General features: G+C 36.2%; 1 protein-coding gene across 1 annotated transcript in view; it reads left to right on the top strand.

The window, feature by feature from the left end:
* LOC120782301 (headcase protein) overlaps positions 1–25226 on the top strand; it is a 233538-nt gene extending 208312 nt beyond the window's left edge. Inside the window, exons 3-6 of the mRNA XM_040114511.1 lie at positions 20708–20896; positions 24630–24718; positions 24835–24934; positions 25047–25226. Coding sequence (XP_039970445.1) covers positions 20708–20896; positions 24630–24718; positions 24835–24934; positions 25047–25220 — 552 coding nt within the window. The 3' untranslated portion in view covers positions 25221–25226. The remainder of the gene's footprint in view (positions 1–20707; positions 20897–24629; positions 24719–24834; positions 24935–25046) is intronic.
* Positions 25227–26321: the final 1095 nt, after the last annotated feature.

Below are 26321 nucleotides of genomic sequence, written 5' to 3'. Positions count from 1 at the left end.
TTAAAATTGCATCTGCGAAACAAACAAATCATTAAAAAGTAGAAAACACTGCACGCGATAAACTAATTCCCACAAACCGCTGTTACATCAAAGTTGTAGTCTATCTGTCTTGTTGGTTACTGCAAATGGGGATTAACTTAAGTGGAAGAAATTACACAAAATACCATACAATTACTTTGTTTGCTTGTCATAGCAATAGTAATCGTCATTTCCATTTCCATTACCAGTGTGTCACACGAAGGCTACGCAGAAAAATATGTTAAGAAAAAATCTGCTGAAATTACACTTACACTTACATATAAATATGTTTGTGCATATGCATTGCTATGTGTACTTACTTTATGCTCCTGCGTCCTTCCGCCATATGTCTACTTGCACAACTCTATCAAATGTCTGCTCTCGCTTTTTCCCCACCACCCATTTCCCATTCTCTGATTCCTCACTTGCTCAGTGGCTATATGCTGCCTGCATTCATCTGGCTGCATGTAGTAAGCAATATTGCTGAGCTGAAATGTCTTCCAGTCGGTTGTGCACTGGTAGTGCAAATGTCCCGGGGATTAGGTTCAAATCAGAGTAATGTAGTGTGCCATCGTAAGGAGCAAATCCAATGCAATTCACAAATGGCAAAACGCACATCAATTGCATTTAGATGCTTGCCATTGAAGATGATATGAGTATATCTACATATGTATTTATTTAGTGTCTACATATGTCTCTGTCTCCTTCGCTCTCCTTCTCCTTTTGTCGCTGTTAGTTGCCTGCTGCAGAAGCTGTTAAAGGCGTCAAGTATGTGTGCTGCATTTTTAAACAGTGATTAACTTTTACTATGCCACAAGTCGCCGTCGCCGTCGCCGTCGCCTTCATTGCAAATGATTTTTAAATGCACTGGCAAAATATTTCGTTTTAATTGAGTGGAAGTGCAGCGGATATAACAATTAGAAATTAAAAAAAAAGTTGCATGTAATAAAATGTTGTTATTGGTGGGAATTAAAGCTTGAATAATATAGTTGAGCTAAATTTAAGTAATATTTGTGGCAATATGGTAAAGTTAAGGGGTTGCATGGGTTTGCTCGCGCAAAAAACAGCCTTTTTTCAATAATTTTTTCTCATATAAAAAATCAAATACAAATTTTATTAGAATTTTTTTTTGCTGCAAACATACACTATTAACAAAGAAATTCTGAAATTTTTGGAAATAAATATTTTACACACGGCCACTGTGTGACGCCATTTCTGCTGACCCCTCGGAAAAAAATGCGCCAGCGCAAAAAACTGAAAAATGGATTTTTGACACAGACTTTTACAAAAAAAAAAAACAAAAATTAAATTTTCCCGTTTTTTTTCAAATAGTTGTAAACGAAAAAATATCCTTCCACCAAGTCTTTAAGAACTGTATCTCAATGACCTGTAAAATTTCATGGAGATCATTCAAGTTCTTCTCTAGAAATTTTGCGAACCGACTTCAAAAACACAGTTTCGTGAAAAACGCGTTTAAAGACGGCGCACTTAGCCCAGCTAGCCTCAAGCGCACAAGTTCTCAAGGTTATATCTCCAAAACTATTACTCGGATCGACTTGAAAATTTATGACAATATTCTAGAGGTGTTGTAGAATTTAATAAGAGCATAAAAAAGCAATCGATTTTTTAAACAGGTTAAGCCATGTCACCACTTAAGTATTTACGGAGGAATATTGTGCCAACACGCCATCTAATACAGCTTCAAATCAGTTGAACTTCTTTTTTGTTAAAAAATATTTTCCTTCTGGGTCAAAAGAAATTTTTGTAACCACATTCCTTCGACCTAAGTTCATGCTTTAGTTAGTACTTACGAGTTTAAGGTTTTTGAATTCAATTAAAAAAATCTTTGTATTTTCATTTTTGACAGTAATATGTCATTCAAGTCAATCACAGTAGTAAAACTGTCAAAAATGTGCAAAAAAACTAGCATATCATTGAATAAAGAAACAGTTATACGCTTTTAATGAGTTAGCCACATGTGCTCTTGTATCAAATTCAGCTCGCATACTTGCTGGTTATTGCTTTCACATGCACATTTTTTTTGCAAGAGAGCAAGGCCAGAGATAGCAAACAGCGAAATGGCGAATCGATAATGACTACAAAAATCTTGTGGTAGTGATAAAATATCATGTAACATTATTTTAATCAAAAGCTTTTCTAATTTTTCTCCGGTCTATGAAAGCTCTATTAAGCTAACACAATTGGCTAAAATTAGCATTATCTATATTTTTAACAAATTTTTTAATATATGTACATACATATATCGATTAAATTTTCAAATTTATTACTTATATTTACACTAAACTCACCACACAATAATCACCACGTGACCTTTTTCGGATCTTGCCCATCAGCCGCACACCTTACACCACAAATGTGTGCACAATACATACTCGAAGGCAACTTGTGTCAACGATTCGTAAAAGGACATGCAAAATGCTGACGAGTTCAATAAACTGCTTTACTTGATTGCTTTCCAAACATTTGCGTATCAACGAACCATTAAAAACGGCAACCAATTTTCCCCATACGCCATGCCGGCTCATACGCGCTTATGTATGTGTTTACCTATACTAGCCGGCTACTAACAGACACATTATTATTTTAAACTCTGCAGTTTTGCGACTTTTTTTCTATTTTTATTTTATTTTATTTTCTATTTTTATTTTATTTTTTATTTTTTTTATATTTTATTTTTTATTTTAGTTTTTTTTTTCTGCTTTGCTCACATCCTGTCTGGCCTTATATCAAACACTCGGGCGGGCAGCACAAACGCCTTTGCATATAAATTTCTAAAATTCGCAATGCTGATGGCTCGTGTCTAAGTCTGTTGATTTTAGAGGGAAAATGCTAAAAAAAAAAGTGGAATTCAAAATAAGCATTAAAATCAGCAAAAAGGAGCACACTTCAGCGGACCCTGTCATCAGCCAGTCGTCTATCCAGCGTCTACTACACGCCAACAACGCCAACATATTGTTGTTCGAGTGCGTGTGTGCGACGGTTTGCGTCGCTTTTGTCCCTAAAATGCACTTTGCAATTTAGTTGGCTGTTGATGTAGAAAAACATACAATATATGCTATTTATATTGTGAAAAAATTGTGAACTCGCAAATATAAATATCTGTTTTTTTTCGTTTTTTATATTGACTACATTTTTGCAAGAGATTGTTGTTGTTCGTGCATATTCTCGCAATCCTTTTGTTGTTGTTTGTGTATATTTTCGATTTCTTTTTTGGCGTCATTAAAAAGTGGAAAATTTTGTTTATCCAAGCTCACATAACGCTTGCCAAAAATGGGCGGCTGGGTGCGGTGGTGGCTGTTTGACCGGCCAAAGAGGTCCCTAAGTGCACTTTGCATTTTCAAATTTGTTTTGGCTGTTTCGACAAATTTTCATTACCCACACTATTGCAAATAGCGCGCAAATATAGACATTGCAACTTTTCGATGTTTGGGTTCATTATATAGTTTTAATTTTCAGTGCAAATGTTTGCAAACAGCATGAATGTTTATTGCTTTTGGTAATTGCAGGCAGTACGTGTCAAAAATTAGTTGAAATTAATGAGTTTAATTAATTTAATTAATTTAAAATTTATTAATTTATTTGTAATACAATTTTTATATTTCTATTAAATATATTTTCTTTAATATTTAATCTAATCTAATTAAATTTTTAGTGTTATATATAATTTTTTTTTAATTCTTATTAAATTGCTCTAATTTTTTAATATTTTTTTTTTGTGATAAAATATTTTTTTTTAATTATTGGTATTAATTTGTCAATAATTGTTTTTAATTTTACACTTTTTTATAATTTAATTTTTTTAATCTAATGTTCTATATTTAATTATTTTGTTAATCCTAAGTATTCATTTATTATAATTGTTTTTTAGTTTAGAATTTTTATATATTTTTTTCTTAGTTTAATTTTTTTATATAATTATTTTAAATTTTTTTTTATATAATTTTTTTTTAACTTAAATTTTTAATGACTAATTTTGTTTTTGTTATAAAATTATTATTTTAGCTATTAGTATTGATTTGTTAATAATTGTTTTTAATTTTAAACCTTTTTTATAATTTTTTTTATTTTAGTTTTCTATATTTAATTTTTTGTGTGATATTTTTTTAGTATTAATTTTTTATGAATAATTGAATAAATATTACTCTTTTTTATACTTTTTTTAATTTTAATTTTCTATAATTAATCTTTTTTTTAATTATTGGTATTATTATTATTTTAATTATTAGCATTAATATTATTTTAATTAAATTGCTCAATTTTTACTTTACTTAATTTAACTTTTTTTTAATTTTATTGAATTTTTGATTAAGGTTTGTTTTTCTGTTTTTTTGTGTAATAATTTCTTTTCTAAATTTTTAGTACTAATGTTATTAAATTATTTTATTTTTTTTGTTAAATTTTATACCTATTTCTAACTATAATTATTTTTTTCTAATTGTAATGTGTTTTTACGGGTTTGTTCTTAATTTGAATTTTTTTAAAATTTGGTTATATTGTTTCTGTTAGACACTATTATGCATTCCAATTTATTAAATTGCTATAATTTCTTTTTAATTGTTTTCTTTAATTTTATTGTAGTTTTTGTTGTTATTTTTTTACTTTATTTTAACTTTGTTTTCTCATATTAAGTTTTTTTAACTGTTTATTATTTTATTAATTTTAACATTGTAAGTTTTTTATAATTTCCCTGGCAGACGTCGTTACACATGCCTTTCTCTTAAATTACCCTCTAAAATTTGTTACCATACGAACATTCCTCTTTCAACACGCCATAAAAATGTATTGCAACAATTACGTTGCGAAAATGAAAATAGTGAATTTTGAAAGCGTTTACAAATTGAATTTGCACCCCTGCAATATTCTCCGAAAATTCTCACACATTTGCAAGTGAAATGCATTTGGCCAAATTAAATACGCATAAATGCCATTCGTCTGGTGAGAATACCCAGCCAAACCCATACATATACGCAATAACAGTATATATTCATGTAATAATAATACATTTTAAATCGAATACTTGATGACATCCTGTGGCTATCAATGTGCTGCATTGCTTTCATGCTTTTACTGCCAGTACTCATTGGAGTTGCCTTCGCTGCTGTTGAAGAAAGCTGTAGAAAGCTTAAGTATGCAATTTAAATGCATTTCAAGCGATTCGCTCGGATACATTGCGCTTTAAGTGTGAGAAATATGTTTGTGTGTATGTGGACGAATGGTTTGAAAAGGATAAAAGTGTGCAGAATTTCACAAAATAAAATTTCAGTCAAAGCTATGGAGCTTTTTAAGGCAGTTCTTTGTGTTTGAATTTAAAAAAATAAAGTTAGTTATAATTTTTTTTATTTACACTACTATAAAAAAAAAATTTTGGGTTTTCGTTTGTAATTTAATATGTTACTTCAATGCAAACTTTATTTCGTTAAAATGTTCAAAAAAAGTATATTATGACCCTATATTTATTTACAATACAAAAAATTTAATTTCTGTGAAGACTTGGAAGCTTTAAGAGCTTTTTAAGCCAGTTATGTTGTTTGAAATTTAACTAATTACTTAGTCAATGTAAGCTTTGGTTTTTAAATGTCAAAAATAAGTAATAACTTTATTTTTATTTACAATACAAAAAATGTTATATCTGTGAAAGCTTTCCAGCTTTAAGAGCTTTTTAAGCCAGTTTTTTATTTGAGCTTTAACTTATTGCTTAATCAATGGAAACTTTGTTTTAATATAAAAATAAATAAATTCTGTGAAAGCTTTAGAGCTTTATAAGCCGGTTTTGTAGTTTGAGATTTATCTTATTACTTAATCAATATAAACTTTGTTTTGCAATACAAAAAAATTTAATTTCTGTGAAAGCTTAGGAGCTTCAAGAGCTTTTTAGTTAAAAATGTATATATTTTTTTTACTTTCTCAATTTTGTTTTGTTTTAAATGTTTTGTTATAAATACGAGATTTTAAGTGATAGCTATGGAGCTTTAAAGCTTTCTATTGTTACTTATTACAGTATTTCAACTTTACTTTCGTTCTAAGTGATTCGATATTATTTAGAAAGCTTTGTATAACAAATATTTATTGAAAGTGTTTATAATTTTTCTTTGTGTTTTTATTCATATACATATTTTTATTTCTTCTTTGATAATTGTTGTGTTTTTGATATTAGATTGAGGAACTTCGCTTAGATTGCACCTTACACACCCAACTTTCCATTTAGAGATTTTCAAAGCTTTCATGCATTTATTGGCGCTTACGTTTCCACGCTGCAAATCCACTTATAAACCGTTGCATTGTTAGTATCCTGCACTAAGTACTTCCAAAGAAGTTTTTAGACTTTTAAATGTTCAAAGGAAAAACTTAAGAAACCAATGTAAATAAGCAGGACCAAACCAACAGGAATATCAGATATAAAAAGCACAGCACATCGCTACTCTTAATCCATGCTATCATACTTTGCTCGGCACTTGTGTTCACTTTATTCGGTTTGCCTCACGCAAGAGATCTACAATCTTTATTTCGCAATTGTGTCTCGCATTTAAATTAAGTGTAAATGACAAGAAATTTGTGCGGCGGCGGCTATGGCGGTGGCACTAACACCAACACGAACAACAAACATCAACAGCAATGGCAACCATAACGGTAACTGCAGCTGCTTAAGCCACCGCCAGCAACACGCGGCATGCTTGTACAACCAAGCACATAAGCACCGCACATAAGTGGTGGCGGAATATTGCATAGCCGCCTGAAAGTATGCTGCTCTGCCTTCGGTACTTCAACATAATCACAACAACATGCAATTTGGCTGTCCTTTAGCGTGCTCATGTTGCCTTGTTTACCACGCGTTTGCATCTGTCGCGTTGTCTCCTAAGCCAGTACACGCTTTTGAAGTGGCAAAACAGCGTCGCAATCGCACGTCGCGCTCTGCGTTAGCGACACGAGCTGCAACCACAGTGACACTCATACCGCTGCTACTGCCCTCGAGAAGCCATTGCATTCTATTATGTTGTTGCACTCGCTGGATTTATTGAAATGTTTGCTTGCTCAACATTGTTTGGCGCACTCACTTCACTCACACTGCACGCTCTTTACTTCTCCACTCCACCTGGTGCACCCCCTTCTTCGCTTGCGCCAATCATTCTCTTATATTGCATTATTTCCGTCACTACTTTGTGTTATCCTTAAAATATTATTACTCCATTGCATTTCTTGTAGAACACAACAAAAGCAGCACAAACAAAGCTTGAGTTGAAGCTTAAGCTCTTTACACGCTACAAAAATCGGTGGGAGAGGAGAGAGTTGAAAGCAGAAAACATGCCAAATTGACTACTCACTCTCTTTTTTTGTCATTTACTCAAATTTTTCAGGATTATCCACGCCAACTCCTGCGTCCTGTTTTAAAGCAATTCGTGCAGTGCACCGTTATATTGTGTTGTTGCAATTCCATTTCATTATTGTATGTCATTACCACTGTCATTTTCATTCATTGAAGTTGTCTTGGCTAGCTGGCTACGACCACTTTTTCTCTCCTTCTGTTTCTTTAGCATTGCCAGCATGACACTCGGCCTTGTTCGTCGTCATTTCGCTCACCACTACCCGTTACCTCACATTTATTGTTACTAATAGTTGTTGTTATTGCATTGGCAAAGCTTTTGTGTAGTGTTGTAGCCACTTGCCAGCTGCTGCTTCATTTTTCATTGCCTTCAGCTGGAAAATGGCTGGAGAGAAACAATTGCTGCTTGTTGTAATGCCAGCAACAATTGCTTATTTGTTGCTTGTGTCACTCTCTAATGGCCAGCCATTGTTATTGTCCAATGTGCATCGGTTTGGCGACATTATCGCATCCTTGCTGCAATTTGTCTGCGTTGCTGTGTTTTTCCTTTTGTCTTTTTAGTTTGAAAATCAAGTGTCGCTTTGGCAAATTAATCCACCTGTTCGTGTCTGCCGTTTTATCATCTAAGTACTTGAGTATTTTGTAGCGCTTAAGTAGGCGGGCTAGCACCTTAACGTATTTTAAGGCAGGAAGCTTATTTAAAAGTTAGTTTTGTTGCCATAAAAGATTATACAATTTTAAAGTTTGTGATAAAAGTTTAATATACAACTTCTATTCGAAAGAGGACTAACATAAACCACCAAAAGCAAGCACACACTTTCTTATACAATTTTTTTTAAATTATATATATTTTAGCAATTATGCTTGCCAAATGAACTGTTTCGACTAACCTGTTAGCCATTGAGCCAAAGGGAACTAAATCGCCAAGAGGATAGACGTTGACTGAACATGGTTAATTTTCGCTGACCTAGAACCGACTGTCGTGTTCCATTAAGCCAACGTAGCTAAAACACATTTCTCTGAGTTCCGACCCCATTGAAATATGTAGCTCATTTCCTGAACCTCTAGTTGGATGGCTCTGCTTAAAACATATTTTCCCCAAGCAGAGTGTAGTTCTAAAATATTTGCAATATACTGCAGCTATTCATTTAATTTCTAAAGCTTTTGTTATTTGTATAGTTCGTACTGGAATTTCGAGAGTTAGTGTTAGAGTTTTTCTCGTTTTTATTGTGGGGTGAGGCGGATTACGATTTCACATGTTTTGGCGAGATTTGATCTATTTGATTTTTATTTACTTCTTTCATCAGTATCCAGTATAACCGCCATTATTTTCAATTCCTTTTGAGATTCGTTTTGGCGGCACGTATCAATTGGAATCTCATATCAGTTTTTTCAACAAAATTCCCTAACTGGTCCTTATTTTAGAACGATTGCTTCCCAATCCGTTGCTTTAGTTCCCCCCAAAGTTTTCAATTGGATTCAAGTCGGGAAATTGACATGGCTATTTAAGAGAACTCACACCATTGTCCTGGATTCAATGTTTTACCAACCTCGAAGTATGCTTAGGATCATTAGCCAGCTGAAATTTCCATATTAGTGGCATACTTTCCTCAGCATAAGGCAGTATCTTTATATTGGAACCTATTCATACTGCCTGAAATACGATGTATTGGCCTTACACCATACCACGAAAAGCAGCCCTAGACCATTATGTTGCCGCCACCGCGTTTAACGGTCTTTTTTGTAGACTGTGAATGCAATTCTTTGCCTTTCGGACGATGAACATTCCGTCGAACATCATTTCCGAACAAATTTATTTTTGTTTCGTCGCTCCACAAGATATTGCGCCCACTTTCTCTCACCACTTGGGCCGGACTAATTTGCATAATTTTTCGCGAATTGTAATCTTATCTTTAATTTTTTTTTGCAATAATGGCATTCTTTTCTCTTCTGCCAGGTAAATTAGCTTGATGTAGCCTTCGTCGGGCCATTCGGGAAGATATTATGCTACCAATATCGGTTGATATTATTCTTGCAGATATGTATATACTATGTGTCCTTTTTACCAAGAGTGACGATACGATTGTCCGTTGTTGTTGAAGTCTTTTTTGGTCGACCGCGAGTTTCAACATTCTTTTTCATCCTTATGGCATTCTGCACGAAATACAATGAACGGCCTAATGTTTTAGCGGTATTCGTAAGACTTTGGCTCTCTTCTCTGAGGTTTAAAACGATTTCCTTTTCCTCCGCACTAAAATGCTTTTTTCTACCCATCTATACAATTTTTTAGTTTTAAATGCATTTTAAACATGGAGCTATACAATCGAGAGAGCAAACCATTAAAATAAATCGTCCGATTTGCTGAAAATCTTGAAATAATGAACAATGTACTTATTATTTTGACCACTTAGAAAACGAACATCAATCATCAATTGCCACGCCCACTACAAAGGGGGGATTCAACATTTTCTTTTCACTATAAAAGGCACTGTCATATACTTAAAAAAAATAAGGAAAACTAGGAGATTTGTGCTGTGATGTAAAATGACAAAAATACCTTTACGTGGTGGAAAATTTTTGAACTCAAACTTGTAATCAGGATACCTTAAATACGCCACAGACCGCTTAGCGCATCAGTCGCAAATTTTTCCTTCAGATATGTTGATTAGTGTAATTATTTCTAAAATTATAACACTTTTTTGTAATTTACTAACTATTCATACATATGAAACTAAATTTATTACTTAAAATTAAAAACTTCGCCGACCATTAAAAACTTATCAATAGAAGCCCTCTTTGGCTAAGAGTGAGCGCTTTCACCAAATTAATGCCAGCAATAGTCAAGACAGTTGCGCCTTTAATCGCCTACGCCGCAAGTAAATCACAGCCCGCAGCCATTAAAGTTAGCCTGTAGCTATGTATATTAATAGATACACATTGAATAATTATATACATACATATATATATGTATATATACGTATATATACGTATATGTATGTACATATATAATATATGTACTTGTGTGGAGACGCCAGTAGAATTGCCAAATCATAGCAACGGAGTTTTGAGCGACTATCACACTCCATCAATGAAATGCAAAATTTATAATGAATTTTCGCCAACCCTCGCTGGCGCCCACCGACTTTCCACACACACACACACTCACACACGAATGGACGCCAGCATTAATTGAAATACAGTTGGCCATATTTTGCACTTTTATTGCAAGTTGCAGCAAATTAATCATGCAACGAGCGCAGTGTGCGCCAATATGTACTACGCTATATATATATATGTATATGTATGTATGTATAAGTATGTATGCACTTATGTCAATGAGTGTACGTATGTTCATATCTATGTGTGTGTGTGTTTTGCCGTATTGTTGCTGCTGGCAGCTGATTAGCATTTTTTGCTGCATTAAAATTTCACCATAAATCCTTTCCGGCAGACAACTGAGTGTGCAACAAAAGCGTGCCACATCGCGGCAGCAAAGCTGTTGCATTAGCATGTGGGAGTGCGCCGTTGCTGGCGTGTCTCCACAGTGTTGCTGCGTGATTATGAGCATTTGGCTGCCTGCAATATGCATCCGAGTGTGTGCGTGTGTGCATTTTGCCTGGCGCCTTTGCACGTTTGCGCGCCATGTTGTTGCCTCACTGCCGTCTCTCTGCTTGATTGCCTAGCTATTTGTGTCTTATCCGCCTGCTGCTGTGCCACCGCTGCTCGCCTGCGTCCCGTTTCGTTGCCAGTTCGACCGAGAGACACCTACGCATTGAACCAGTCAACTGTCTCCTTGTTTTGACTGCAATTTGAATACGCCCATGAAAGGTGGCAATAAAAATCTCAAATTTTATATTCATGCCTTGGCTACATGCAGCAATTTGCATGTTGCTGCCAGCAGCACTCTTCTACCCGCCACATTTCTTCTTGGGCGCGCGCAATTTTCACTTAACTCAGGCGTCGTCGGCAGCGCCTTCGCCATTATATCGTTGCCATCATTATTTCCTAGTTGCAAGTGTGTGTGCATCACGGATTCTTGTTGCTGTTGCTGTTGGTGTTGGTGTGCGTGTCTAGTGCTGGTATTAAATCACTCAAAACCGCCCACTCATCCAAAATGTCCATGTGCACCTACGTCTGGAAGTGTGTGTGCGCGTGTGTATGTGAGCGCCCGCGTGCGTGTCTATCAATGCCTTCGGTGCTCGCATTGACGACGACGACGACATTGTCTGCGGCTCTGCGCCGTTGTGTGTCTTCCATAAGAATGTGACAATTTTCTGTGTGGCTCGCTCATTCGATTCGTTTTCTTTTTTGGCCTTTTTCGCGTTTAGTGCGCCTTTTGTTTTTACATTTGGCCAAATTGACGCCTGCAATAAATTTCAGCTTTGAGGAATTACTGCTTTCCTTACGGTATTTTGTGCCTAACTTAAACTCTGCTTTAATTTTTAATGGAAAAAATTATTTTCGATCAGTTTCGCCACATGACGTCCCACTATTTTGTATAACGGTTTATATGTGGCTCTCAAATTTCAATTATAATTACGCCCAGGTGGCTGCGTTGAGTCACGTGTGTCTATACTTATGTTCCTGCATATGGAAATTGATGCACCAGGCCAGCTTTAAGCGGTCTAGAAATAATAAAAAATATACTATATACTTATTTATTTTTTTCTAATATTTTCAAAGCTTTTCTATAATATGTCTATAAGAGAATTTTCCACATTCTAGTTATTTTCGGAGATATGTAGAGGTATTTTAACGGATATTTATCCGGTATACAAACTGGTTCGGCCGGTACTGAAACTTAAAACAACGCCTATTTCTCGGAACTGTCTTTTTCAAAACTATACCAACAAGTTCTCAAGTTCTACTGTACTTATTTAACAGAAATTTTTAGACTTATTCATGTCTGGAACTCTCCATATCCACAAATTTAAATTTCCATAATTTCTAAAAAATTCGAAACGATCAAAAAAGTGGTAAACATTTTTTTTTCCGGGCAGTCGCCATTTTGTGAACTTTTTTCCCGTATAACCAGACCTGAATAATATATACCATATATTTTTTTGTTTCATATTGCTAAGAGGCTTGAAATCTTGGGTGTGGTCACGTGCAAAGTTCTTGAGACCGCCCACTTTTAAACTGTTAATTCCTGTTTTTTTTTTTATATATTTCTTAGTTATTTGAAATTCATGTCTAAAATTAATAATTAATTTTTGCTCTCTTAACTTCACATAGCGCCAAGCTTGTCTAATTCTGCAGCTTAAGCAAAATAACATTTTTTTTTAATATTTTCTATATTTTATTTCAAATCTTAAGTTTTTAAAATCGGTACAAAAAAATATTTTTATTTTCATCTTTGACAGTAATTTGTCATTTGAGCACTTCACAATAACAAAACTGTTCTAAAATCCGTAAGATAAAACTTGGTAGTACTGTGGCGTTGGCGAGAGACCAGCGTTGAGAAATAACTAATCGAAGACAACTATTAAATAGCCCGTTACTTAAGCACTATATACTTAAAATTCTTACAAAATTGTCTGAATAATATTTTCAAAGGACAAAATATTCAAAAAAACTTAAACTTTTTTTACTTTCCTCTCATTTGCAACATTTTGGCGGCTTGAACAGTAGGGTGAAAATAATAGGATTAAATCCAGTCGCGCCTCCGCCGCAATTAAAAGCTTTCATTTTTTTTAGCCAAAACTTGTGTCAAGGGCTTGCACTTGAAATGCCATCAGCCGGTCGGAAAAATATTACCACTAACAGGAATTAAGCCATTTTAACTTTTATGCTCCAAAATGCTTCAACCGAATTTTTTTAATTTTCCTTTTAGTTTTTCCGTTATACTCCTAAGAAATCCAATTCAACTTTTAAATTGGGTTGTCCTTGAGTCTGCCGACGACCGCCGCCGCCGCACAACTCCAAACTATTTTTCCACCAAAAACTATTCGCTTTCTACTTGGTTGGTTGACTGTGGTGGAAGTTGCAAAGTTGCAGAAAAATCGAATATTGCAAGGCGAACGGAACTTTATTGGCGAAGTTTAAAAAAAAAGTTTTGTTGTTTTTTTTTTAATGCAACAAAAAAATAAATGACTTCAGCTTATTTAACAATATTTTTTTGATTTGCTGGCGGCGAAATTGTTCAACTTTCTCAGCTGCTCCACGAGTGTGGAAACTTCGAATTTACACACCCTTCTGCTTGTTACCTGAGAGTTCAACTCTTCACTTGCCTGCCACAGAGCTCTTTCTTCATTTCATGTTTTCGATAAGTTTTCAGCGCGTTCTTATTGTATATATTTTTTCGTTGTGTTGCTATAACTTTTTTGTTGTATTGTATTTTATACATATATGTATATTTTTTGTTGCTATTGCTTTCGTAGTACAGGGAAATTTATATGATTTCATTATAGTAAAGTTGTTTCGTGTTTGGTACGTGATGATTTGATAATTTCACTCAAACCCGGCATTTAGCACTCTTGCTTTCGGAAAGTTTTCCATTTTCAATGCAAAGTGTGTAAACCGTGTGTAGATCACTGCATCCTTGTCGAGCGCGGTAATGGGTGTTCGTATATATGTACATATAGCGGTACAAATACTTGCTTTTATTAGTTTACCTGCAAACAAGCGAATCAATCGTTGCTCGTAAATTTAGCAAATATATTACCCAGATCTATTTGATATGCGCGTATGTGATCTATGTATTTTTTTTAAGTGTATGTAACCATGTTAGTCGTCAAAATTTCCAGCAACACTTTATTTCGTCAAATGAATTGGTTTTTGTCTAGACTCCCACGCCAAGGTGTTGATATTTACAGGCATTGACTCAAGGATATATTTTTTTACATTCATGTGCTTTTATTTATTTCTAGTTGTTTATTTATGTCTGGAACAGGGTGTATTTAGTCATATTCATCTGCCTGTGTATACTCGAACTAGTGCCTCAGTTTTTGAAATATCAAGCTGAAATTTGGTACACGTCCTTTTCTCTTCGAAAAACGGATAATTTGTCGGAATGGTCTATATCGGACTACTATAGCATATGGCTGCCATATAAACTGAACGATCAAAATCAGGTTCTTGTATGAAAAACTTTTTTATTTGATAACATATTTTCACGAAATTTGACCACGATTATTCCACAGGGCAACGATACAATCTCCGAAGAAATTGTTCAGATCGGACCACTATAGCATATAGCTGTCATATAAATTGAACGATCAAAATCCAGTTCTTCCATGAAAATTTTGTTTATTTGACAATATATGTATTTTCACGAAATTTGGCTACGATGATTCTACAAGGCATGGCTGCAATATCCACACGAATTGTTCAGATCGAGCCGCTATAGCTTATAGCTGTCATACAAACTGAACAATCAAAGTCAATTGTATGCAAACTTTTATATTTTTCGAGATATTATAGTTTTAGTACAACAGAATTTAACTTGTTTCCTTGTTTTCATACTTAGAATTTCAAAAATTACCGTTAAATGCTCGCCATTGCTTTCAAAGCCACACACACAAATATTTAATTATCTAAAAATAGTACATTATCAATCCTTCTCCACCACAAAAGCTTCAACTGTTGTCTGTTTATAGTTTTCCGCACCCATTCTACTTGCTTACCGCCATTTTTACGCTCAAGCCAACCGCCTCCAACTCCCTTATTGACTTAACTACACTTAATGTTATTATTTGCGCTTAAGTGTATTTGTTTTTATTTACATTTCGGTAATGCCTCGAACGTTAATTCCACACCAGCGCTAATAAATAAATCTCAGCGCTTCCTACTCACATAAATATTATCACACTCCACCTACCCGCGTGCCACTAACCCCATGTAAAATTTTACTTCTTATTTTCTAACTTGCTCACCACACCCTCCCACAAACGCCCAACGCAGCGCGTAATGATACATTACACCATAACTGTTCAGCTCGACAGTCACTTTTCCCCCCTCCCGTACAATTTCCGCTCCTCTCTACCACTTTACACTCTTCTCTACCACTTTCCACTCTCATAACCTTTGCCTGCTGGTATCAGCCACTTCATCGCCGCTTATTGCCGAAAAGTAAAACAATAGTCATAAAGACATTAAATTAAATTGCTTTTCAATTTGCTGCCGCCATCATCAGCATACAAATACACGCTTTCTGCTCGTTGTTGTTGTCAATTCAATTTCCCTTTTCGCTATCAGCGCAATTCTTGTTCCTTTGTTGAAACACAAAGTCATATATTAGACGCGTACAGTGGATTTGAAAAGCATTCGTACCACTTTCGCGCTGCTGCCAACAAAAACTGTCGAAATAGAGATTTATGTGCTCGCACAATTGTTGCCTGTTGTTTTTGTTATTGTCGCATCTAATTTATTTCTAAGTTTTTACGCTTAACTACTATTTAGTTATGCTTAGATATATTTTTAATGCCTCAAAACAGATATGCACACATCCATTGTATACACACATATACATACATATATCTTTGTATGTATTTTGTAAGTTTGTAGTTGTATTTGTTTATTGTCTAGCGTAATCCATTAAAAATTTCGCCTTTGTTGGCATTTGTGTCTGCCATAAATTGTGTTTCCTCATTGCTTGCCCTCTGCAAGGATATTCTCTACTATCCTGCCGCTGCTTTCTGACAGCGGAGCACCTCCTATTTTTTATGTTGTTGTTATGTTGCAGTTAACCTTTCATGTTCTCATTTATTATGTTATATTATTTTTGCAACAATAGCGACGCAGCAGCAGCGCTATTTGAAGTGGAGTTTATTAAAAAGCAATAACACGCTAAAAAATACACGCGAAAATATGAGTTGCACTCGAGACAGAGGCATGAGAACCCGCAGGAAGCAAAAAATGCAATAATAGCAGCGAAAATGTAGAACCAAAAGTTGAAAAAATATATAAGTATATACGAATATCTAAGCACTGTCTAGCGCGCCTTTCGGGACCTCAGCTGTCTGTTGTTATTACTTTTCGCTTGCCGCGCTCGACAGCGTTCTTCAATTGTTCACATATCCTTTTCACTTTCCGCTCTACGGTCTCAAATCACTTTTTGCAGCAAATATTTATTTTGTATTACATAGTTTTACTGTTGCTGGTTATCTCTTTGCGTTGCTATTATGTTTGGCGTATAGAAATCACTTAATCTATTGTAACTTCCTTTCATAATAAGAATAGAAATAAGATAAAAGTACTCAAATAATAACACACACACACAGTCAACAGTTCGACAATGCTTTGTCATCGTACTTATGTTAATAGCCACGCCTTCATTCTGTCCATAACGGCTTGTTTTAGTTTATTTGCACTGCGCTACATATTAACCACTCCATAAGCGCCCCGCTCAACTTGCACTCTATAGTCATAAGTATAGTCACAATAAATAACTGCAGCGCTAAGCATCTCCACAAGTAGGCACAAAATCAGTTTATCTTTTCGCATCTCGCAAGCGCAAACGTTCATTAATCGAATTTATTGTTTTACTTTCGTTCGAGTGTTATTTTTGCGTAGCTTTTCCCTGCTTTGATTGTTTCACAAATAAGTGCTTTACTTAGTTTAGTCTGTATCCATTAATTTCGTTGTGCAAATTAGACGGCCTTCCAGAGCTTTTGGGTTTATGTCAACATTCATTTGTTGCCTGTTTACATGCGCCACACTCGCCAAACGAACAATCACAGCCTCCTGCCGTTACAGCTTTTATTTCCTGCGGCCTTTTATTTGACATTTCCGATGATTTGACACTGCACTTATTCAAGCGTGTTTCGCTTTGACTTTTGCTTTGCCAAAATGCGCAGAAAATGCCTTGAATCATTTTTGATTATTGATGCTTCCTTTAAGGGCTTTCATACAGTCAGTTCTAAGGGATATACGAACTAGTGAAACATTTATGTAAATAAAGTAGTTATTCAGAACCTTTTCCCTAACCAAGTGATACACTGAAACTTTATATAGACCTAATCGATGGAGCTTTTTCCAATTGAATCAAATGATTAGCCGTTTTTTAGAGAAATAAAACGAATATAATCTATTGTTATGGCGAAACATTTAGCTTTATTATAAGGATAAAGGTTCGCCAGTGTGTTTTGCAAATGGTTTCAGGTAAGCGACCGCCGCTGGCTCAAATAAATTCAAGCTAAGAAGACAATTTTCGACCACTTTTTACAGCAATTGAAGCGGTCTGTCCACAATAATGTGCCGATTAATCTCTTCCAAGGCGTCAATCGTCGATTTCACATAACCTCACACAAAATAGTACAGCAGTGTTAAGTCGCATGATCTTGGAAGCCACGCCAGCTCAGAAAACGAGATAATGAGTATCTTTCAATTAATATTCAGCTTAAAAAAGTAACATTTTGCCATGCCATGTATTAGCACAAAAGTGGTCCATAACAACATCTTCCGATTCAGGAACGAAAAAGCCATTACTCAGCCTTCTATGGGCCCCATTGAACACAATCAACAATCACTTTTTGAGGATGTAATGGCGTCTCATCAATGACTATAGATTATTGTCACTCCCAAAGCCACAATTTTGTTTATTAACGTACCTATTCAGCCAAAAGAGAGTTTCATTGCTTAACAAAATTTTCTTATGAAAATAGGGATCATCTCGCTTTAGACTCATTCACTTCACCAAACGTTGTTCCGGAGTAAGTCTGTTCATTATGAAATGGCAAACATTGCAAACAACAATAAAAATACTTTTTCTTAGACGGCACTGAAATGTTTTAGGTTAGGCTAGGTCGATCCAAGAAGCATCTCTCTGATTGATTTCCTAATCCCAAAAAATTTTGAGCAAACTAATTGATGAATGTATCAAGTCTTATTGAAGTGGGAGCAGCCTTCAAAGACGGCCTTTTAGACATGCCACGTTCTGGGCAACCTTCGACATCTTCAACTGATGAAAATATTAAAAAAGTGAAGCTAACGGTGTTTGAAATTCGTCAGGCAAGTGTTAGAGAGATGGCAACGACTTGTCTCGAAAAAGCTGATTTTTTTTTTTTCAAAAGAGTACCGTAAACAGGTCTCTTTGGGCATGGTTGATAGTGCGAACTCCAATCCCACATTCATGGAGAGAACTATAACTGCCTATGAAACATGAATTTATTAGTTTGGCATGCAAACAAGTTAACAATCATCGGAATGAAGGGAAATAACGAACCAAAGGCAAGAAAACCACGCTAAAATTAAGGTGCTGCTCATTGGTTTTATCGATATTCGTGGTTTGTTGCATCATGAATTTATTCCGGAGGGACAAACGGTCAATAAAGAGTTTTATTTGGCCATATTTAGACATTTCCGTAAGAACACCCGCCGAAAACAGCCCAATTGTCGAAGAACAATTAATGGATTTTACACGACAATAACGAAACATCGCATCGAGCCACGATTCTGACCGACTTTAAAACCAAAAACGCAATGAATACTATGGATCAACCACTGTATTCACCAGATTTGGATCCATGTGATTTTTCCTTGTTCCCCAAACTGAAATTACATCTCTGTGAACGAAGCTGAAAAGGCCATTGCCAAAAGGTGCTTATGAAAAGTGTTTCGAGGACTGGAAAAATCGTTGGCCTTAGTGCTTACATCAGGTGGACATTATTTTGAAGGCAACAAAATAAATATTGATGAATAATTAAATATTGTATGTTTTATTTACAATTTATGGGTACTTTTTTGTCACAATTTACATACAAAAATGTGATACTTTTTATGTCATAATCCCCAAAATAAATCATATTTAATTTTGGAATTAATTTGACTTCCAATATGCACACTCTAATCTCTCATAAATATTAGCGCTGTACAAAGTGAAAAAAATTTACCTCATTCAATTAACGTGAATTCGAAAATTTCAACGCATTTGATTATCCAAATAATCTTTATCAGCATTACCTCTGGTATTCTGGACTTTCAATCAATAATATCACCTTCGTCCTAGAATTTCGAGTTATCACACCAAGAAGAAGCACCTATTGCACTACATACTCTATCCAAAACTGTCAGCAGCACTGCAATGTGATGACCGCTAACGTGCACACGTAACGGTTAATAAAGCAATGAACGCCCGTAATCTATGTGTAATCGCCTTTGATGGACACCTGAGCGTATTTCGTATTATTCGCCAAATTATATGGCGCGTATGTCAATAAACGCATTAGTCTGTGCCACAGCACACACACACTCCAGCCACTCCTTACACGGCTTTGATGTACAAATCAGCATTTCAGAGCGGTTATACAAATACACACACGCACATATACAAAGCTGGTATTTCGATTCGAGCGCGAATACTCATATGACTTTAAGCATATGTTTCTTTGCCACTATAGGGAATTGAAAGAATTTTGTGAGATTTTTTCTGTTTATTTAACATTTGCAACTTAGTTGTTGCTGTTGTTGTCGAGACTTTCGTCTATTACTATATTAACCGCAAAAATCGCAATCTTACACACACATCCAGCCAGCTAGCCTTATTCTTATTGATTATCAATTTGGGAATATGTTATGTCAACACCGGCAATAAGAAAAGCCACACACGCACACATCTACACATACCCACAGACATACACATACAGTATGTAGTCAAAAAATAAGGATTTCCCAACACGTTCATTCATTTTGTCTGCTGTTTTTAGCTCATTCAAGACTTTAGGGAAATCCTTTGTTATTGGCTCCACTAGCTTTGGCTAAGAGCGCACATATACAAATACACAAAAGCTTGCGTGTTGTATCGTACTTAATATGCTCCTTCACACGGCTACTTATGCGAATTCAATTTAGCATAACTTAACGGTGCCTTATTATATTTCGCAGGTATCCTTTGCTGGCATCTCTAGCCACTGCTAAAAGCTTTTGCATCTGTGGCTGCGGTTACACCAGCGCGTCAGCGGACTTACATGCTCGAACTGACAACGAACGCTTGCTGCACTTTATTTTGGCACGTTTCGCCTTTATAGTTCATTTACTGTTTGGTTTATTTGTTGTTTTTTCGCCTCTCTTGGAAAATGCTTCGCATGCCATTGTGGTTAAGGAAAATTGGATTTTAAGCGAAAGCGCCTCGTTCTTTCTCATATTTACGCTATTTGGTTTTTATATGAAGGTTGTTCGAAAAGGGTCAGTTGAAGGGATTATTTAAAGAAATATAACAACTCATATTTTTTTTCTAAAAATTTTTACTACAAAAATCTATTATAATAATGCAAACACATTTTAGAATATTTTATGTCTTTTAGAATCTTTCTTATATAATAAATTTTCCCAATGTTCCCAAATCTTAATTTTTCCTTTTTTTGTTGAAAAATTGCATATTAATTGTTATTTTTTCACATTTTTTTCTTGCAGATCGAAGACGAAGGCAACCATGGCAACGACGAAACTCGTCTGTTTATTTTGTCCTCTTTGGCTCAGTCCCAAATGAGTCGAGTTGCTTGCATTCTATGCGAGGAACCAATGCTGGTTTTCGATCGCTATCCACTCGTTGATGGTTCGTTCTTTTTGAGTCCGAAACAACATTCAAACGGTTGCATTGAGGTAAGTGTTACCTTTTTTTCAGAACATTTCTACAATAATTTAAAAATCAGCGCTTAAAATGGCATTCAGAAGCTCCACCACTGTGATACCCTTAAAAAATGCGTTCTTGGGAATTAAAAAATTGAATATATCAATTATATACATATATTTATAAACATTTGAAAAATACTCAGTAATGTTATTTAGGAAAAAATTTAGATATTTTCACGGGATCTTCAAGCTCGCTAAAAATCGCCGTGTATGAAACCTAGAAAAACATTCTCTATTCAAGGATATTGTCCGTACAATGAGCCACGGTCAAAAAAAAACTTAACAAAATATGGTATTTAAAATAATTTTACCCAGTATTTTCATCGTTGGTTTTTTTTTGTCTACCAAAATTCGTGTTTTGATCACATACAAAAATTAGAAGATCACTGCATGAAGTAATATATACAGAACATACAGAAAACAATTGATAATAGTCAGTCGAACAAAATGGTATAAATCGTTTAAACTGGTATAATAAAATAAAGAAAAAATAGCCACCGGTTATACATCTGTTATGAGGTAACCACATACTCTCTTCTAGTAAAGTCTAATTGCTATTGCGTATTTTGTTTTATGTCTTCGATCTACTGAAAACGGGTTCCAATCCGATGTTTGCAGACATGTTTGCGTATCATACTCATAAACCCATGTCTCATCGGCAGCTATAATGCTCTCCATGAATTTGGAATCGGAGTTCGCATGATCGAGCATGTCTAAGGAGAACTGTTTACGGTACACTTTTTGGATAAAAGCTCAGCTTAATCGCAACAAGTCGAGCAAGAACGCTTTTCATACCTAAAATATCCGTCAAAATCATACGAACAGACGCGCAAGAGATGTTGAGCTCGTTTGCCATCTCCTTGACACATGTCTGATGATTTTCACGCACCATATCCTTCACTTTTTTAATATTTTAATCACTTGAAGAGGTCGAAGATCGTCCAGATCGATCTCGATCGTCTTTGAAGGCTTTGTACCACTCGTAAGCTTGTGTTTTTGAATTATCGTTAGCTTTTAAAATTTGCTCTGGTATTTTGGATAAGAACATCATAAAGTGAAGGTAGTTGTACACAGAATTAATCTAAGCAGAATCTATAATATTTCTATGAAGTTCCTATTAGAGAGTTGGTGACAGACTAAGAGAAAGAAAAAGAGATATATTATGTTCATATGCTAGAATTGTGACATTTAGTTGAATATTACAGAATGTTGTATGCAAATTCTTGCCACTAACAATAATTTGCCAAATCTCTTGTAATTTCCACTTTTCCCACATACTACAATTGTATATATATGTATAACCATACTCAGTTCTAGTAATTATCTATCACTTCTAGTTAATGGCTTTGAGCACACTTAAGTAATTGTACCCACTTCCTGCTTTCTATTTGTTAGTAACCATTGTGCTGTCATTAAGTACGCCTTCTATCGTTGTCTACGTTCCCATCGTCACTCAGCTCAACTTCTTGCACTTTTCTTAAGTAGAACATCCAACAATTGTTGACATTATTACAGCAATAAAAATAATATTTAACGAAATTTCGGCACACCTTTCGCTCGCTAAATCCCTCACGAAAGAGCGCTGAACGCATAAAGAAAGACAGGCGCTTGCAGCGCTCGGTCTGTGTGTGGGCTGCTGTTGCAATTTTGTTGTCCCTTAAATTCGCAGTAATTACACAAATGCCACACTAATAATCTACATAAAAAGCTGGCATGATTGGAGACCAAGTACAAAGCCGGGCTCGCATGACGCTGTCGCTGGATGTTACCGGAGTCGCGGTAAAAGTTGAGCGGCAACCAAGGCGGCTGCTTGGCTGCATGGCGGACGTGCAGCTACATGTAGCCACACGCATATAAAATGTGTGTTCTTAAAATCACATGCAACCGACACGCCTCTTCACCCTCCACTCTCAGACAGCAGGACCCACCATAGCAGTGGCATGCAATCAGTCAGTCCATATTTTGTAGCCAACTTTCTTTACTCCCACACATAAAGTGAAGCCTAAATTCTATGCAGTTTCGGCTCACGTGCTCACATATATGTACATACTGACATTCATATTTATATGTTTATATGTATGTGCTTTTGGGCAAAAGGTTTACAACTCCCTGCCTGTTGCGCCAGAGGCAGCCACACTTCAAGTTGCATGCCACAAACTGCCGCTAAACGTTGACTAATAACGATGGGCTTAACGTGGCTACCTCTTGCATATACATACATACATACGTGTAGTTGTGTGTGGGTTTACATTCGACTCGTCGGTCGTGGGCGTAAATGTCTCTGCAGCATTTGGCCATAAGGAAGTTTATGCCTTGCATTATTTTGAATTAATATGTCTAGCTGTAGAAGTCAGTGTTAATGTACGTGTATGTGTGACAGCAGCGGATGGACGTACGCCGCCCAGTGCCATGGCAATGTCAGCATAAGTAGAAAGTTTCGCTTGCAGTTTGGCACCGACTTACCTCCCTTGCCACGGCCAGTCGGCGTGCTGTCAAAAACTTTTGTTACGTTTTAGCCGTTTCAAGCACTTTTTGAAGCTCGCTCTTATTCTTTATACCTTTTTTTTTGTTACTTTTCTGTCTCCCATTTAACTTGCAGATCTTTTCATTTTTGCAATGTTGCATGCATTAATCTTATCCAGCTGTGGCTACCGGGTGTGGAAATATTAATTTTTAAAAAATTGCAACTTTCAACTCAATATATGAAATGATCAAAATTAAACCGGACTGTGGAAAAAAACGATAACTCAAGTCTCGTCTGCAGTAATCACGAAACCTGCGTCATTGTCACACATCTCTTTTGCGAACTCTACTCGGCGTCGTTATTGCAAAAGACTTAAATCTTTTGGTACGAGTTTAACTATGACGCGCGACATACCCAAAAGGTTAACCAAAGTACCCAAAAAGTTAACCAAAATGTGTTAGTCGACCTAAAGACGCTGATCTATTTCTCTCATGCCAACACGATGATAATTAAGCTGTCCTTCTTTAACTATGTCGATGTTATCAACAGAGGTGGATGGGCAAGTCGCATGAGGCTAGTTTTCGAAGACCTCACGTCCTTCAGAGAATGCCTTGCGCCACTCAAAAACTGCTGTTCGTTACAAATTAGATTCCCCAAAACGCTTCTGCAAGGTTTTCGACAATTCCGTGGCCGTGATTTCGTTGAAAAACACAAAACACCAACCAAACTTTTCACGTCGTAAAAAACAGATATCAAACACAGTGATTGGCATATGGAGTTGAAATTCACACGAATCAAAAAAGGTGTTTCAAATGTAGGAAAAAATATTCTCAATTTGGTTTGCGCGCCTAGTTTTAATGGAATGGTCCGTGTTAAAGCGGAAAGTGATATAATATTTCTACAAAAATATGACAACGAATTTTAACACAAACTAACAAATTAAGCTATTTCTAAAGCTAAAGCTTCGAAAAACATTTTCCTCCATTAACCTCCCTTTGAGACACACTAAAATGTGCAGTTGTTAAAACTTTAGATTTTCCACATATTTTCTGTTGTAGCAGCATTAGCAGACTAGTATTTTTCTGATTGCGACAAAAGGTAGGCAACATTTTTTTTAAATAGCTTCAACAATAAATTTGGTTTTGCAAAAAATAATTATCATCAAATATTTCATAAAACAGCATTAAGCATGTATGTATCTCAACCATTTTTTCTCTTATTTTTCCAATTTCATTCCAGGTCAAGTATGAAGGCAGACCATTGTTTTTGACTTGCGTTTGTATGGCTTGCTTGGACGGAACCTCGACCAATCGTGTCATTAATTGCAGGTAAGTTGAAATGAAATTCAAAAAAAAATCTTAGTATTAGTCCACAAAGCACATATGTAGATACTTGCCATATTTGTGAAACATTTGCTAAACCCTGCAACACATTATATTTTCAGATTCTGCGGTGAAATTTGGGATGGCTCGAATCTAGTCCTGGGCACCATGTATTCGTATGACATTTTTGCCGCTATGCCATGCTGTGCTGAGCGTCTAAAGGTGGGTTTAATCAGTCATTTTTATATTGCGATAATATGGCAACATCCTTTCTAATTACCTTTGCCGCTTGACGGAACTAACCGCAAATATTTTCTCTTCCATATTTTTGCAGTGCAATAATTGCTTCAAATTGCTCTTACACCCGCAACAGCGGCTGAACTTCTACAGCGACTATTCGCATTGCGTCACTTGTCCTTATTGCGCCACGCAGGACACACACTTCGTCAAGCCGTTAAGCTTCTGCTACACCAAGAGCAATGTGTTGCGCCACCAGTCCATCGCATAACATGAGGCCCCGTTGGAGACCACGGAAATGCTGGCGGCAGCAACAACAGCCACAACAACAACAGCAGCAGCAAATATTGCCAGCATTGCCGCTCCAACGGCGAACATAAGAAACACCATCAGCAACAACAGCAACAATGGTAACAACAGCATGCAAACGAAGAAAATTGTGCTCTACAATCCATCAGTGGATTACTCAGCACCGCTGCAACAACAAATCAATCCTGACATCATCGGCGCACATCCGCACGCACAACACTATCAGCAACAGAGCAGCGGCGGCAGTAGCGGTGGCAGTGTACCGAGCAATACCATACACAATACAAATCAGGTAAGACAGCCACTACAACAACCGCAACAGCAACAACAACAAACCCAGCAGCAGCCGCGCTTGTCCGCATTTGCGCCCGTGGCTGCTGCACGTCTGTCCTTGACTGGCCTGGCAGCTGCCGCAGCACCAACCGCAAGCGCCCAAGCAAGCACAGGCATTGCGTCAACACAGCAGCAACAACAGCTCCAGCTACAGCAACAAATGTTGGCAACACTGGCACTACCGTTAAGTAATTTGAATTTGAATAGTTTCACTAATGAAATGAGCCCGATTAAATCTGGCCTTGAACAACAACCACAACAACATAATAATAATATTAATAACAATCAGGTGGTAGGGCTGTTAGGACGCAATGTAGGCGCCAATGGTTTACTAGCAAACAATAGTGTCGGTAGCAGTATTAGTAATTTATTAATTAGCAATAATTTAACAACGACCGCAACAACAGCAGCAGCAGCAGCAGCAACAACAACTGCAGTCGGCGTTGGAGACGGTGCAATGTCTTTATTGCCAGCTAATAGCAAATTGAATGCTTTGTGGGGTCAACCGCAGGCCGCATATAATCACTCGGTTGGCAACGCTGGCGCTGGCAATCTCTTCAACAATCCCACCAACACCGCCGATGCCATCTCAACACTGTGGGGTTGTTCCTCCTCGTCCGCCTCGAGTGGCGCCTCATCCACCAGCGGCTGCTCAAGTGGCTCCGGCTCGCAGCCATCGCTCAGCCCCACCTCCACCACATCCACGCGCCCAGATTATCGCTGTGGCACC

Source organism: Bactrocera tryoni, chromosome 1 (assembly GCF_016617805.1).
Source record: "Bactrocera tryoni isolate S06 chromosome 1, CSIRO_BtryS06_freeze2, whole genome shotgun sequence".
NCBI classification, from domain to species: domain Eukaryota; kingdom Metazoa; phylum Arthropoda; class Insecta; order Diptera; family Tephritidae; genus Bactrocera; species Bactrocera tryoni.
Note: the sequence above shows the minus strand (reverse complement) of the source record. Positions and strands in the feature narration are given on the sequence as shown.